Source organism: Diabrotica undecimpunctata, chromosome 6 (genome assembly GCF_040954645.1).
Source record: "Diabrotica undecimpunctata isolate CICGRU chromosome 6, icDiaUnde3, whole genome shotgun sequence".
NCBI lineage: Eukaryota > Metazoa > Arthropoda > Insecta > Coleoptera > Chrysomelidae > Diabrotica > Diabrotica undecimpunctata.
In genome coordinates, this window is record NC_092808.1 from 10,449,488 (window position 1) to 10,466,067 (window position 16,580).

A 16,580-nucleotide genomic window follows, 5' to 3' on the forward strand; every position below is an offset into this window, starting at 1 on the left:
CCTAGTGGTTGTTAAGTAGTATAGTTAAGACGAGTATTGCTGATGTTGTGAAACGCATAGCGGAACTGAAATGGAACTAGGTAGACCATGTAGCGAGAATGCACGACTCACGATGGACGAGCAAAAATACAAATTGGAGGCCAAGAGCTGACAAACGTAGTAGAGGAAGACCACCTACACGTTGGGTTGACGACATCAGGCGTATCACCAAAAAATGTTCGGTAACAAATGGTAACAAAGAGCACAAAATCGTAAAGAATGGAGGAGTTTAAGGGACGCCTATATCCAGTAGTGGACGTTATAAGTGAAGGCTGGATGATGAAGATGATGCTTAAAATTTGAAATATCTGACAAATAGGAACAACAGTGTTAGACAAGGTTGTACTGTATCAACCTAACTATTTAATATATGAAAAAAACATTATAAGAAAAGTCTTGCAAAGATGGAGACGCGAAATAAAGATAAGCGACCACAGAATCACCAATCTTAGATATGCAGACGATATCGTAGTATTAGTTTGCTCAGAAGAGAAACTGGTCCAAATAGTGAATAAGTTAGACATGATCAGCAGGGAATACAGTCTTATGATGAATCCAAATCGAAAACCAAATCAATATAATGCTTTGATTGCTGATATGGATGTGATTGATCTAGGTTTAATGGCCTCTGCTCCCTCATTACAAACAAAGAAGGCTATGAAGAAGAAATTAAATACAGATTAATCCAACCATAAAACTAACACATATATGAAAAAACTCAGCAATATTCGAACATATGAATCTTTCCCATTGTCACATATTGCTTTAACTTTGTAAAGCTATGGTTTGTTAGAAACCACAGTCAGTCGAAAGCCGCGTACGTTCGTCAAAATCAAAGAAATGGTTCTCTATCAAAATCAAGTCCAATATTCAATGTAGTCAGCGAATCTTGGATGGTTTAGATAGTAGCCATCTATGTTAATGGCTTTATCACCAATAGTCTGAATATACTTGATAATGATGAGCATGTTCAAATAAACGGCTTCGTCATAGGTTTAATAAAATTTTAACAATGATTTAATAATTTTTCCAGGGATTAATACAAAAAATGACTGAAATATACAAACAAACATAAAGAATTGGGAATTCAAATTTTTTAAAAACTACCTTTTTCATTGATTGCTTCAATAGAATGTTACCTTCCAATAGTTTTGTTTCGTTCATTTATTCAGTTTTACCTTCAGTTCATTTCTTTTTCGGACTTTCTCTTAATTTTTCGATTTTGCAACTGCTTTGGAAAATTCTTTATTAAAATATCTGATGTCTCTGATTTGTTTTGTAAATGGTGACACCGTAGTAACCTTTATCCTTTATTTATTTTTTGTTTCTTTTCCATTTATTTATAACATCGTCCATTTTGTCTACTTTCTGTAATTTATTATTTTTTAAAAGAGTGTAATTAGACAAACTCTAGTTATAATAGATGGCTTCTGGTTTTGACATCTGTCATTCAACGCATACCGTTTAAAAAATATATTCAAGCAATACTTACAATCAGTTTGGTTTTAATCAGTTGTAGTAAGCAAGAAATTTTCATATTTTTTACAAAAATGGAAATGGTAATCGTCTAGGCATTACATGTTTCATAGTATGAAAAAGATATTCGCCAAATAACGTCACATTGAAAAACAAACACATGTGTTGGATTCGCCGACAGCTTTTTTCGCTGATACGTGAATGTTGAAATGTCCCATTTCTACACTTCATGAAGAAGGTCAATAATACCCTATCAGCCAGATGGCTATAACCATGATTTAGCTTAGTGTGACTTTTTTATAAATTAATTAATAGAGAAAATGAAATTATCTTAAAAAATAAATGAGGAAGACATCAAGATTTGACAATTTTCCTATTTAGATAAGACTAATGTCAAATGACCTTCGTAAAAAACCTCAAAAAAATTCTGTTGTAAATTATTGCTATAATTCTTGATACATTATAATTACTTAGTATCCATCAGTAAGGTATAAAAAACTATGAAATAAATGATAAAATAATAAAAATAATCACTTCATATTATATTGACAAAAACACCAAGAAAAAAAAACAAAAATAAATGTCATGCTTTATTTATTACTAAAATTGTTTTATTTATCTACAAAGTAAAAAAATAACACAAAAAATATGGAATTTCTAATGTCAAATAAAAATATTACATCCCTTTAGTCAGTTCCACTTTACCCTATTTCGCAATTATCTGATTCTCAGTTACAATTCCGTCATATACATTTTGAACATCGCTAGAAAATATTGTCCGCTTTCTGCCTTTTAAAAATATTGCTTATTTTTGTCTACATTGAGAAGAAAAATATTTTTATGTAAAGAGATATGTTTTTTACAAATTGCGCAAAAAATGGGAAAATACGAGAGTCCAGCGAAGAAGTATACATGAAGTAGATAATTTTGAAGATCGAAAAGTTGTTGGTAATAAATTTTGCTTTCTAAAATCTGCATGTAATCCAAAAAAGGTGCCATAACTATATAAAATATTAAGGTACGAATATATATGTAACAATTCTGCGAAACAAATTCCATCGTGAAATATGGCAACGCAATCTCGCTACTAAATAAACAATTTGTGCGTACTGTCGGACTTTTAATTTTGCTTCCACAAAACAATAAAAGTTCTGTGCTTTGAAGCCAAGTTTTGATAATGTTTAACAGAAAACCGACAATCAACGATACGGTCTGTTCTTATGACGTCATAACACGTTGCCAGATTACACATTAGCCATCGATTCGATGAATTATTGCATTTATACACGGGCTTTAATAAATATTTACGTGCAAGCAATTAACTCTTCAAACATTACTTGATAGACAGAATAAGAGTAGATTGCAAAACGCAGGACAAAGACAAAAACCACCGCTATGTCTTTGATCTCAGTTTTTGTAGCCAGATACTTCATGTATACGTCCCAAAAAATAACGAAGCAACAAATTATAGCTGTATTGTTGAGTCGATTGCCTATAAATTGTTTACGGTCGACTGCACAAGAGACAACACCTAGTCGTTCAAAGTCATTACAGGATAATAGCGTTAATGAAGACATTGGTGAATTGAGCAAGTTCGTGTATATTAAACATATGGCATATTTTGAGATTTCAGAAGGTTTACAGACCAAAAGAGTTTACTGATATAAGAATAAATGGGTTTTTTGTCAAATTAATACTCGTCATAACTTCAAATATGTAGCAAAGTTTTTAACAAGTAATTTTGTTCAATTAAAGAAACGTACAGTTTTATGCATTTTGTCTGCATTGTTAAAGAAATATAAAGTGTTCATAAAGTACCCAAAATTAGTGAACATCAATCTAAGGATCCGAGTATTTTGAAGGTTGCTTTGCTACGTAGGTTATATATAGTTGCCAGAATTGATCAATTCGCGCAAGTCAAGTAGATCATCAATAAATTACTACCGCATCATCTCATTATGAATGAATGAATCTTTTGAACCACTCGTGTTGTCTCCTTTGCTTGACCTAACCGTAGAAAGCTAATATCTTTACAATGTGTGCAAGTTTCCTAATATAATTTTTAATACGTTTTCAATTTTATATAAAATGAAGGTATTTTCGTATATACAATTGATCAGGGAATAAGAATTGTCTGTAGGAAGGAAACAGTTGTGATAACAGGGTCGTGTAGTATATATTCCTCTAATGTGTACCAGATTCGCGGAACTGGTACAGTATTTGTGCAATTCTGGTTACTGCATTGGGGTTTGAGTACAAAGCACCTACCTTTTGTTTATATTTATGGTACAAAGAAGAATTTTATTAACGTAGTCAACCCGTTCAATTATTTAAACACAAAATAATCGATTAATTTCATTGTTGCTTCAGGAAAATATGTATCTAAAGTTAAACAACGAGGATCTTTTTAATGCAACATAATACTTTTAAAATTACTTAGTTGGAAAAATTACTTTATTTATTCGAAAAAGAAGATCCTAAAAGACTAGCTATTTTTTTACGTCATGCATAACCTATGAAACAAACTAATGAAAATAAAATATGTTAGATATTAAAACAGTAAGTAAAAAACTAGTTTTTTCAATTAAAAGAAAGTAAAGTTGAACATATTAGCAATAACTAGAAAATTACATAACCTCAAACAATATGCTGTTCAAAAGACATGCAAAATACTCCGAATAGAGCAAAAATCACACAAACAGAAGAAATCTGACTGTCAGAAAATAAGTTTTTGGCTAAAAATTAGGTATTGAATAAAAAGCAAAAAAATACTCAATCAAATACAAAAGTAAGTTGTAGAGAAAGCTTTGGATGTTAACAAACAAATCATACCAACGCTTGTAGTGTGAGCAAAATATTTAGTATTTAGAACCTTCTCTTCCTTTAAAATTTCATCCAAAATATTTTAACTAACACTCAACATTGTAAAAATTAGAGAAAAATATTGCTTAGATATTTTAAAATAAGGCCAGAAGAAATAGAAATCTAAACCTAAGAAGATAAAAGTAATAATTACCTACAAATACTAAGAATATTCTAAATCAACGATTTGTTTAAATATATTTACCTAATGGTAGGTTGTCAATGATTTAATTCGTAAAAGTAACAGGAATTAGGATCCAAAATCTAATATCACTAATAAATAAGTTAAAAAATATTTAATCACAAAATTGCTATAAAGAATATTTTGAAAAAAATTGACTACTACAGCCGATACGTCATATTAGGAATTTGAGGTTAGAAACGTTTTCAAATAAATTTTTTATAACATGCCCCAACGCACAATGCGTATATATTTGTTTCCCAAATTTATTATAAATGAGAGCGCTTGTGCGCATTTTCTATAAAATAACCATATAACCAAGATTTATCAATAAATAAGTCGTAGTAAAGTCACTTTTAGAGTAAGTTTTGGGAAATATAAAATGTTGAGGTTAGGTTTTTAAGTTTATATTTACAAAATGTAGAATAAAGTTTAAATAGATAAGTCTTATGTACTTTTAGCTGTTATTACAATTTTGTTTGAAAAAGCTACTAAGCTGGATCCATTTTTATGACATTGGACTTTAGTGGTCAATTTTTACAAAAACAAAAGAGATTTCATTAAACTTCTATTAGTAACCTTTAAAATCTTAAACGATATCGATTTTTTCTTATGCAATATATATTTGAATTCCTCCTAATCAATAGATATATTTATATTCTTCCTCTGTATAACCGCAGTCGAAATATTTTTACATTACCAAATATAATAATAAGTTTTCGTCACCTAAGAAACGATGCAGCGCAAAAATAGTGACGGGGAGTACCCAAAAACCGGGTTTGTGAAGTCTCTAGTATCCATTACAAATTTGTTGAGCACCTAAATGATTAAAGCTAAACTTAATATTAGTTCTAATATTGCACAATTCTAGCGAAGTGTCCATCTCACTTATTGCTTTAATAAAATAAAAACAGATAACAGCAACCTGACAAGAATTCGATGCATTTCGTATGATAATTTGTACCGTTAAGGCTTGAGAAGATTTTATATGTAATGGTATTTATACAAACAAAATTCAAACAAGTTTCAGGATATATACATAGTGTCCCAAACATTTTTACAGAGCTTTACAAGAAAATTTCAATATTTTGTATTAAATTGTTTTGATTTTCATTTTCGTCGACTCAACATCAATATCTTAAAATAAGTGGCATAAATTTATTGGGAAATACCAAAACGCTTGACAATTATTAATAATAGTAAAGACAATGCAAAACTATGGCCAATAAAATTCAAGTAAACACTGCATAAACGGCGAAGCAAGAAAAAAGTACATTTAAAACCTTAGACATATCTCCTGAGGAAAAACACCAACATTTTCAGCATCATCAAACCAAATCAATCCCACAAGAACAAAAATAGTTGATGTGAAATATGATACATAAACGAAAACTTGAAGAAAATACTTCTAACCTCACATAACCTAAGAAATATCTGCACCACCAATTTATTGACCTAATATAGCAAAAATTAATTAATATATATTAAAAATTATTTTTATTACTTTATGTGAGTCTCACGAGAGATAAGAGTCGCATACAGACTGGACCAGTATCGCGTTAAATATCTAAACATACAATAAGTGAAAAACACAGTCGAGAAAAATCTCGTTTTCTTTAGATCGAAGGTGGTAGAGAATATGTGGGGAAGTTGGACTTAACAGGTGGTAAATAGTGGCCCTGAATGGATGTTCTTGGAGGCAGATAGTTAGTGAGTTGTAGAAGTATTATCCAAAGAAGTGGATCACTGAAGCCATCAACAATACTAATCCCAAAGACAAAACAGCTAGGGAAAAACATTGGATAACTGAAAAGACTCTTAATCTTATAGAAGAAAGACGAAAACTTAGAAACGGCACATCAAATTCAAAAAGAAAAGAAATAGAGATATGCACAATAAATACAACTATAAATCACTTGTGCAGAAATGACAAAAATAATTATATTAAAAACATATATGTACAACTAGAGGAACATGTTGACCGCCAAGAATCTAAAGAACTTTTCTCAAAAGTTAACTTTCTAACATAAGAGAATTCAAACCGCAGACACAGATCATTAAAGATAATAGTGGAAATACCATGACAAACCCAGACGGTATCGCAGAGGTGTGGAAACAATCTAACTACGACCCAGGGACAATAATACAGAGAAAAGAAGTTATGAAAAAGAACCTCAAATATTAAAATCAGAAATTAAGGCGGCAATTAAAAAGCTAAAATTCATAAAAGCAGAAGAAGAGTATGGAATAACAGCTGAAACACTCAAAGAAATGGGAAAATTAGGGACGGAATTAATGTTTAGAATTTGCAATGAGATTTGGAATACCGGAAAGTGTCCAAATGACTGGGGTAAACTCACGTTTATTTCCATATATAAAAAAGGTTCACCGACAGATTGCAGTAATTACAGTACAGAAAGTATTAACTTCCACAACTAATCGGTAAGGGTAAAATAGAGAAAAACGTGGTACAGAAGGAAAAAAATGTCCTGGTTCTGTAATTGCTATTCTCCAATGATGGAGACGACAGATAAAGAAGATAAAACCTAAAAGTCTTTCAAAAATAATTTTCAAAATAAATGCAATTGAATTGAAACCCATTTGTTATGTTAAAAAAAATTTATTTAGAAGAAAAACGTATTGGTAAGACTTACGCCGATTTCCTTATTATTATAATTCAAATATATTCAAAAGTTTCAGAGTTACAGCTGTAAAAAATTGGGACGCTCGGTATGAAATATGTTATGTAAAAAATTATTATATACATTCTTTTGTTAGCAGTATCACAGAACTGTAGAAGAGTACTGTTATTTCCTGTATGTTTTCCTATTTACTCAGTTCAAAAAGTTTATTGCTAAAAATAAAATATGTAGTTGTTCATTTTATCGTTTGTTCAGTTATCACACGAATTTGATCGAGTACCTGAACAGTTGCTGTCTGATCTTGCACGCACTAATGCAGTGTATGGCCAGTTCAATGGTGGTCTGTGCGCAGAATGAGTGCAGCTGTAGCGACAGTGAGCACTGGCATCTGGCACAGTTGATCTGACAACACTGAACACTAGTGCGTGGAGTGCCGTCATTGTAAGCTCGATTCCTTGTGGAAAGTGTCAGATTTATGGAAAGATATCGTTCCGTTGTTTTCGCTGCTCCTGAACAATGACATATCCTGCGAGGCGAAATTATTTTCTGATTTGGGTCTTGGTAGGGTTAATTTCTGTAGATTCCAGCCTAGTTCTCGAATATCTCGATCGCTGGAATGTAGTCGGGCTACAGATTCGTTTGACATATTTACATGGTCTGCTTCTGCAGCTAGAGCGTTGACAACGGCGTTTATGGTTTTACTTTCGCTACCTAAGTCTTCTTCTCGATGGGCGAGGAGGTTTGGGTTTTTTCCTATTTTGTTCAGCCTGCACACAGAAAAATTGATTACAAATATATGGTAGATATTAGAGAACTAGTATCAAACTTAGGTAGTAAGTGAATACAAAGATTTTTTAAAATATAAAACTCATTTAGACTATCTTTTTTGCGTATACAAATAAAACCATTGTATTTAAAAATCTACAAGTACTTTTTTCTTGTAGTGATTTACATTACGTACATATATATTTATGTATATAGCTAGATTACTATACTGAAGGTAATGACACTGAAATGATTACAAAAGCGAATAAAATTGGCACATTCCACACAAAAGCACATCGAATATTAATCTACAATATAAAATATGGTTCTATCATAATATGAAATATGAAATAATATATGTAGAAATTGACTGCATTTAAAATACAATTATCTAATACCGCATTAAATAATTTTCATCATAACCTTTCAACAAGTATATGCTTTGCAGTCGACGTGTTCCATCCAAGAAAATATTAATTTTTGTGGTATTACCTCCCAGAAAAATAAAAAACGAGGTGCAATAAAATCTTCAGTCCGCTTCTCATCGACAGATTCGCAACGCTTGAGAATTCGGTTTGTCTGGCAAGAAATTTTATGCTTTGTACCGCTGTGGTCCATATATTCTTAAAATAAAAGTTAATTGAGTGTTTTTGGTTCTATATAACCTGTGTTAAAATCCAAAAATTGTAGTTTGTTATTTTTATAAACTTTTGTGACTATTCAATGAAATAAAATCGGACAATTTTGCTGCATAGCCTGATATTTAGAACGATCTAATGCGACGGACTTGGTGAAAGCAATGAAAGAGGATACAGTTTTGCTAATAGGAGGAATGCATCATAGTGAATACTTACTAACCTAGTAACCTTAGATATCCTAATAACCTAAAAGGCTGTTGTATCGTACTATCCCAAATAGGGCAAAGTTGTAACACTATTTAGTACAATGCACAACACCAGGAACCTGACTGTCTCACTTCACTATTTTTACTGACAACAGTCCTTCCTGCCCGTGATTTCTCAGCAACAAAATTATGACAGATCGGTCACGAAGGTGTCTGGTAATTCTATTGTTGTCAGTTTGACAAATGTCATTGAGGCGTAATCAATTTTGGACAGATATAATGAATCCAGACGAAAAATCAAGATTTGGATGCCAATCAGGTGAAGAAATCAAAAAATTGGTTTCGGAAAATATCCCATTGAACACGCAGAGGTCCAGACGCTCTATTTGGACCCAATTTTCGAAGTTCCTACGGGTGAGAAATTTTACGCTTGAAAGATGTACTACCATAACGGAACTGGCCAAAATTCTCGACATAAAAAAGGTAATTACGAAGAGTATAAAGAGTCTTCTGTAAAGTCAATGTGGAATACTACAGCAAAAATGGTACAAGAAAAATATTTCACAGAGTTCGGCATAAAAATCGACCCTTTCACAGATATATCTTTCAAATGTGCAAGATTGGCTAGAGATACCAAGCGGAGGCAGCTTCAAAGTATTTAAGAAAACAGAAAACTCAGTTTAAAAGTGTTATTCACCGAAGAACTATTAAAAATCATCCAAAGCTACGACGAGGAAACCCCAGATGCAGCACAAAAAAATTTTTTTCACCGTTGCTTATTTGAACTTGCAAGATTCACTTTTTTCAGAAGGAATTTGATGTTATGGGAAAATTTACGAACCGAATTGAATACAACAACATTTTTTCCAAAACAAATCAAGGCGGTTCGAAAAGTTTGACAAGCAGCAAATGGCTGGCAGGAAATTCATCAAACGAAAATTTATGCCCAGTTAGATTATTTTTAAAGTTAATGGAAAAAGGGGGCCAAAGATTTTATCAGACAGACTCTTTCTTACCGTTCACCCCAACTGGAAGGATGGATCTTGGTTCAAAAACTGTCCACTTGGAATCAACACTGTATCTAAGTAAACAAAAATGTCAGCTGAAAAAATTGGAATAGACACAAAAAACATAAAATAACAAACCATTCTCATCAATCTTCAGCTGTGTCAGCTTTTTCACTTAAATGCAACCTCTCTAAAACTATATCTGCAGCTGGATTCCAGTCACTACCATAAGTTGATCGAAAATCTTAGAACAACAAGAGAAGCTGGACCTTCGAGTTCCCAAATGCTACATCTCAATAATACACAAAATCATGATTTGGTAGAAAAGAATGGGCAAACTACTATAGCTTATAATAATTGTACACTTATTATTGTTTCGTTTCGAAACATGCAGGGAAAGATTGAAGAATGAGGAAATCTGCGCCGCAGAAGAATGTCCTGGATGAGAAATTTAAGAGTGGTTCTAAAAGAACTATTTAGAACAGCTGTAAACAAAGTTATACAGATAGAAAAAGAAAGCTTAAAAGACTAAGGTAGATAAATCATCTGTAGCTCTTGAAACCTGACGAATCAAAAAATCATAACCCAAGAAGACGATAGAAAAGAGATCTAAAGGGCGACAAGATATATGGAACAAGTACAGAAAGAGGTAAAACCACTCGAAATTAGAAATTTCAGAGCGAAATCGAAAAATAGTTATGAATGGAGATAAATAATTAAACAGGCCAATGTATCGGCATCAGCCATAAATGTCACGTCATACGTCGAATGTCACGTCTTATCACGTTCTATGTGATAGGAAGTGAAGGTCACTAGGTGAATGTCACATAAATGTAACATCATATGTCGAATGTCACGTTCTGTTAGGCACTATACGGAAAAGAAGAAGAATTTACAGTTAGAATTGTTTCTGTGTCACCAGCGCTTTTTACTTGACAACTCACACATCAAAATTGGAGCCATAGCAACGAAGATACGATATAGTGCCGTTTTGGCAATGCCACCATCTTGGTTTTTTGTCTCAACGTACTGCTACGTTAAGTCGTTTGACATTTAGGCAGTCGATTTTTAGTTCTTACTGAACCGATTTTTATCACCCATTTAAAATGTTACTGATTATTAATTAATATAACCACTACGTTATTATTTGCTAAAAACTAACTCTCCTTCTTTATTATTAATTGAATAGACTGGGGTAAAAACTTGTAGGTACTAACCACACCATCATCTTCAATCATTTGTAATTGTGATGAATACTAATGAATTTATTATATAGTCAAATAATTTTAAAATATATGATACGATGTAAAATTAAACGACATTTCTCACCAATTAACGCAAAATTATTTGGACAAGTATATATTATGTAGAAGTATGAACACCAAGAAATTATATCGGTATGAAACCGACAGTCAGTCGATAATGTGGTTAGACCCTTATGACATATTTTATTCGTCTTTACACAGCAACTTATACAACCAGTAAATACATAAAAATATATAGATACAAAACGCAAAAACATGCCTTAACGCCGACACTACTGCCCTTAATAAGCAAACAACTTTTGTGAACATGAAACTGTAGTTTAGTGTTTTATTATTATACAATTAATTTATTATGTTTATTAATAATGATATCGAATATATGAATACTGAGAATTAGATCTAATTTTGAAAAGAAAATCAAAGATTATTTTTTCTACAAAGGTACTACTTTACTAGTAACACCAATCGTTCCACAAAATTATATAAAAAAAATCATATTGAAATCAAGAAAAAAGTTCTTGTAGTCAATATACCGTTTTGAATAAACAATATTATAGAATTAGAATCCAGAGTGTGGATCAACAAGTAAAATATTTAAAAAAGTTTATATGTAAGTTGAAGAGATTGGGATAAGTCTACGATTTACGAAACGCTTAACAGTGGACGAGACTGGCTGACTAAAGATGATCTATCTATATATCTATAAGCATATCCAATACTGAGACCTCTCCTTAGCTCCTTCATCTTTCTATATATCGAGCCATATACATCTATCTCGAACCAGCGTAGTGTTTCAGATCATCCACCTACCTCAGCTTGTAGCATTTTTTTGGACTATACTGTATAAGATTTTACTTCACGTATTTCAAATCCCATTGTGCACAAAGTTTTACTTTGCGTTTAAAAAAATTTTCAAAGAAAAACACTTTAGTGTCTCTTCGATTGGAATAAACAAAATTTAAATGTTTATTTTGCTCAGCTCGAATTGTCTTGGGTAAACCGCGTCATTTTTTTTAAATCGTTAGTTCCTATTTAATGCTTTTATAATTGCGTCTAACAAATCAGCACAATAAGTTGTAGGTATTTGCCAAATGTCTCTGCCAGATTTCTTTAAGTACAATCAATCGCTCGCTAGATAGAAGGCATGGAGGCAAGGAGTTTAGAGGCGAAAAATCATCTATACGTGAGAAATAAAATTATTCCCACCTTATATCTTGAGGGGGTGAGCTATCGGTTCGCTAGACAGGTGGTAACGACTTTTGACGTGACAACGTCTTAAATTAGGTTGTGGCTCGGAGTCACTCATGAAAAAGTGTAACGCCCGCTCACGTCTGTTACGATGAGTCACCGAACGAGAGAGAGGCCCGCCGGACATGCGAATGCCTTGCGTCTCTCTCCCACTCAAACGTGATCGGTCCGCTGGTGCGATGCTATTTCTCCTATCATCGTCCTATCCTCAACAAAATCACTCAAATAGAAATTAGTTAAGTTTAAGTTTACATGTACAATGTTTTAGTAAACAAAATATATTTCTATAGTTAAAATTTGTGCAATTCTTATTTTCATTCAATTCCTTGTTCCGATTGTGCAATTTAATAATATTCATATCAATAAACATTCTACCGAGAAAAAGACGTTGTCACGTAAAATCTTCGCCCGTAAAACCGACTTTACAGGCAACCGATTTTTTTGCCGATACCGGAATCATTGGCGATTAAGTAATCCTTGGCAGTAGTGATAAAGATATAGTATGTAGTAAAATAGTATGAAGTAAAGTTAAGTATGTAGCAAACAAGCAAGATAACAAAGTTTGAGTTAGTGCGGATTAGTTCATCTTTAATGGTGGTGATGGTAAGTTTTTACCTTTTTTTATAATCTGTTATAGCAGTTATAATTACCACGCTGAATATTTTCTGATGGAGACCAATGAAAAGGAAATATATCTTTTATATTTATTTTTTTCTTCTACATTTACTACCTAGTGCAGTGCAGTGTTTTTCGACTGCGACTTCTTTTTATTGAATTAGACATTTTACTTCTTTAGGAGTTGCCTATTTGGGTGGATGGTTCATTTGATTAGGAATATCTAAATATTTATAGATGTATTCATCTTCATTTGCCCTGTTTGTTATGGCTGAAATACCTTTTCTAAGTATTTTGCGAAAACGTCTGTTTTTTCCCGATCTAGCTTTAACCATTTCAAATCTTCCATTCTGGTAATTGGAATTTGGTTTCGTGACCGCTTCAGCTTATTTGTGGCCTTCCATAATGCTATCTGCGTTATGTGTCAGATGTTCTAGGTAATATTGAAAATTGGCGTTGCTATGTTGTTTTAGAAGTTCTTTTATTCTCTACACATTTTGTTCAATTTGGTTTTGTCTTGAGGTGAACGAGTTTGAACCATTTTTTTTTAAATTTTCGTTTTTCAATATTTTTGTTCTTATTATTTTTGGAAAATCCTTTTTCAAATTCAATTTTCAAATTTATGTTTTGTAGATTCCTATGCAGCTTCGTGTATTTGTTTTGTTAATGTTTCTATTGTTATTTCTATTTCTTGTGGTTGTTTTAGTGGGATTTTTAGGTCTTTTTTTTCTTATAGGATTTCTTTAAAAATATTTCAGTCTGTTGTTTTATACGTTAGGTCTTAAAGGTGGACATTTTTCCGATGGATTTGTCATTATTGCTATGTGTAGATTTTTTTGGTATTCTTTTTAAGATAAAAAATCAAGTAGATCGGTCAGTCTATTTTGTTCGGTTAGCGGGTAAGTTGGTTTGTAGGCTGAGAGATATTTTAATTGCATTTCTGTCACCACATATCGTATAGGACTCTACCTCCTCCCGGGGAGGTGGAGGGGGGTTTAGGGGCGATATTCTTGAGCTATGATTGATTTTTTCTACAGATACGGGTGTGTATAATTTTAAAAAATAATTTTAGTGTCTGGCTCATTTTATTCTATAATCTTTACATTACCTAGCGTTGTTTTTATTAGGGATTCCAATGAAAGTAGACGTCACCCAATTATCCGGTATTTCTCTTGTTTTATAGACTGTATTAAACAATTTAGTTAGCACGTGTATATTGTCTTTCTGTAACAACTTTAATAGTTTAACAGGCATCTCGTTCGGACCAGGAGCCTTTCTGTTTTTCATATTCTTGAGCTCATATAGTACCCCTTCATTTATGATCATTCGCCCGCTGCTTGGTTCTTCTGATATTGTTGGACCGGGTCTTTCATCTTCAAAGAGGCCTTTTATATATTTTTTCCATGTCCGTCTTTTTGTTTTGTGGGCCATATATCATTACCCTGTCATGTCTTCTTCTTCTTCGTCTAGCCATTCACGTTCACATCTGAACATAAGCCTCTTCAAGTCTTCCTTTCCATTGTTTTTTATTGTACGCTACTTGTAGCCAATTTTTCCCGGCAGTCCTTTTCAGATCATCTGTCCATCTCATAGGAGGTCTGCCTCTGGGTCTTTTGTGTTGGTATGGTCTCCAGGTTAAAATTGATCTGTGCCATTTGTTTAGATCGCTCCTAGCTACATGTCCAGCGTATTCCCATTTCAACTTTAATGATTTTTGCACCACATCGGTGACTTTGGTTTTCTGTCTTATCCATGTGTTTGTTTTCTTGTCCTTAAGTGATATACCTAGCATTGCTCTTTCCATCGCGTGTTGAGTGACTCAAAGTATATTCATATTCTTTTTTGTGATTGTCCATGTTTGTGCCGCATAAGTTAATATCGGAATAATGCATGCATCAAAAACTTTAGATCTAAGATGTAATTGAATTTGTTGATTTCTGAGTATATAGTTCAGTTTACCGAATGCTACCCAAGCTAACTTTCTTCTTCTTTTTATTTCTTCAGTTTGAATTTCCCTATTTAGTATTATTTTTTGTCCTAAGTATATATATTCTTCAACTTTTTCTATAACTTTATCGTTTATTATTGTCACGGTGTCTTCGGAGTGCATGACTTTTGTTTTGTTTAAATTCATTTTCAGTCCTATTTTAGAAGATTCGGTATGTAGTTCTAAAAGCATGGTTTGCATTTTTTGTAGGTCAGTAGCTATCAGGATTATGTCATCTGCAAATCGTAGATTACTGAGGTAGCGGCCATTGATGTTTATTCCCTTATATTTCTATGTCATGTAGCATCACTAATTTCGAAAATATAGATTTTCGGTCTGGCCATTTCTTTATCTAAATTATACGATTTACCAGCTTAAAAAAGACTTCTTTCTTACTTATGCTGCACGTTCCAATTTCTAAATTCCTCCTGGGAATTCTTAGTACTCTAATATCTTTCAAGAAAAGCGCTCTTCATGTACTTCTACATTGTATGGGAATAATGAAATCTGGTAATAAAGAATATATAAAATACAGTCCACTGCAATGCCAACCTAAAATCAACTATTGTGTATTTTAAGATTTGTAAGACTTACTGCATTTTTTAAAAGTATGTTTTGTTTGTCTGTTTAATTAAATAATGTTGAACCACACTCTACATTCCATATAAAAATAATAAGTAAATATTATGAAAGTGTTCTCTTTCATGACCGCAGTCAGATTAAAGGAAGCTTTTTGGTCTTGGACCATGCCGTTTTTTTAACCATTTATATCCAGTTTCTTCAGAAGTGTTACTGATAAGGTAATTCCGATAATTCACGATACATTGACATAACAATAAATTATTAACACTTTGCCTTTTTCATTACACTTCCCAAGAAGCAACATTTTGATCAACAAAAACGACACAGCACAAATCTGAAAAACTAATAAAAAATTAAATATTTTACGTAAACATTAGTACAGCTATAGTTAACAGTCATATTGTTTCTTAGGTACGTTATATTTTAATATCTACCTATACAATTTGATCATAGTTCAAGGAAATCATATAAACCGCAAATAAATCAATAAGCTTTTGATGTGCTTGAGAAAATGATTCTGTGTAAGTGTGTATGTTAACAGATTTGAAAAATTAATCAGAAAATTATTTTCTTTATAGTGCAACAAACAATTCCATCTCATTTATCTATTCTGGACTATGATAATCTTACCTAATCGACTCTACTTTTTCTTTAAATAACAGGGTTTGAATCAAGTTGCAGTGAAGTTTTAAGGTTCATTTGGCAATAAGAGCTTTGACATTGTCAATATTTAAAGTGTTTTCCTGAGAATACTTTCTTTAAGAATGTGAAAAATCAAGAAATATAACACATCGCTAATCATTCCGTCAAAGCCGATAGTACTGCCGCTTGAATCACCGCTGATATTGCACGCTTTTTCTGCGTTCCATTCCTGATAATTTTTTTTATATATTCGCTCTTTCATCACCGATAGCAACTGCAGCAACTGTTTTGAATCAGATAATTGTAAGAAGAGTTAGAAATGATCTGTCTTTGATTTTTGTTGGTAAGTTTCCTCAAGAAAACAGAGATTCCATATTTTGTCGAGGAGAGAGTTACCCTTCTCAAGTTTTGGATGTAAGAGCACT

The 16,580-nt window shown here is 32.3% G+C and overlaps 1 protein-coding gene across 2 annotated transcripts in view; it reads right to left on the reverse strand.

Annotated features, from left to right (window-relative positions):
- Nucleotides 1-2,092: 2,092 nt before the first annotated feature.
- The window catches only part of Ih (hyperpolarization activated cyclic nucleotide gated potassium channel Ih), a 482,830-nt gene continuing 468,342 nt past the window's right edge, over nt 2,093-16,580 (reverse strand). For both annotated transcript variants that reach the window (XM_072534207.1, XM_072534206.1), the window contains exon 10: nt 2,093-7,967. In XM_072534207.1, the coding sequence (XP_072390308.1) occupies nt 7,637-7,967 (331 nt within the window). In that variant the 3' untranslated portion in view covers nt 2,093-7,636. The remainder of the gene's footprint in view (nt 7,968-16,580) is intronic.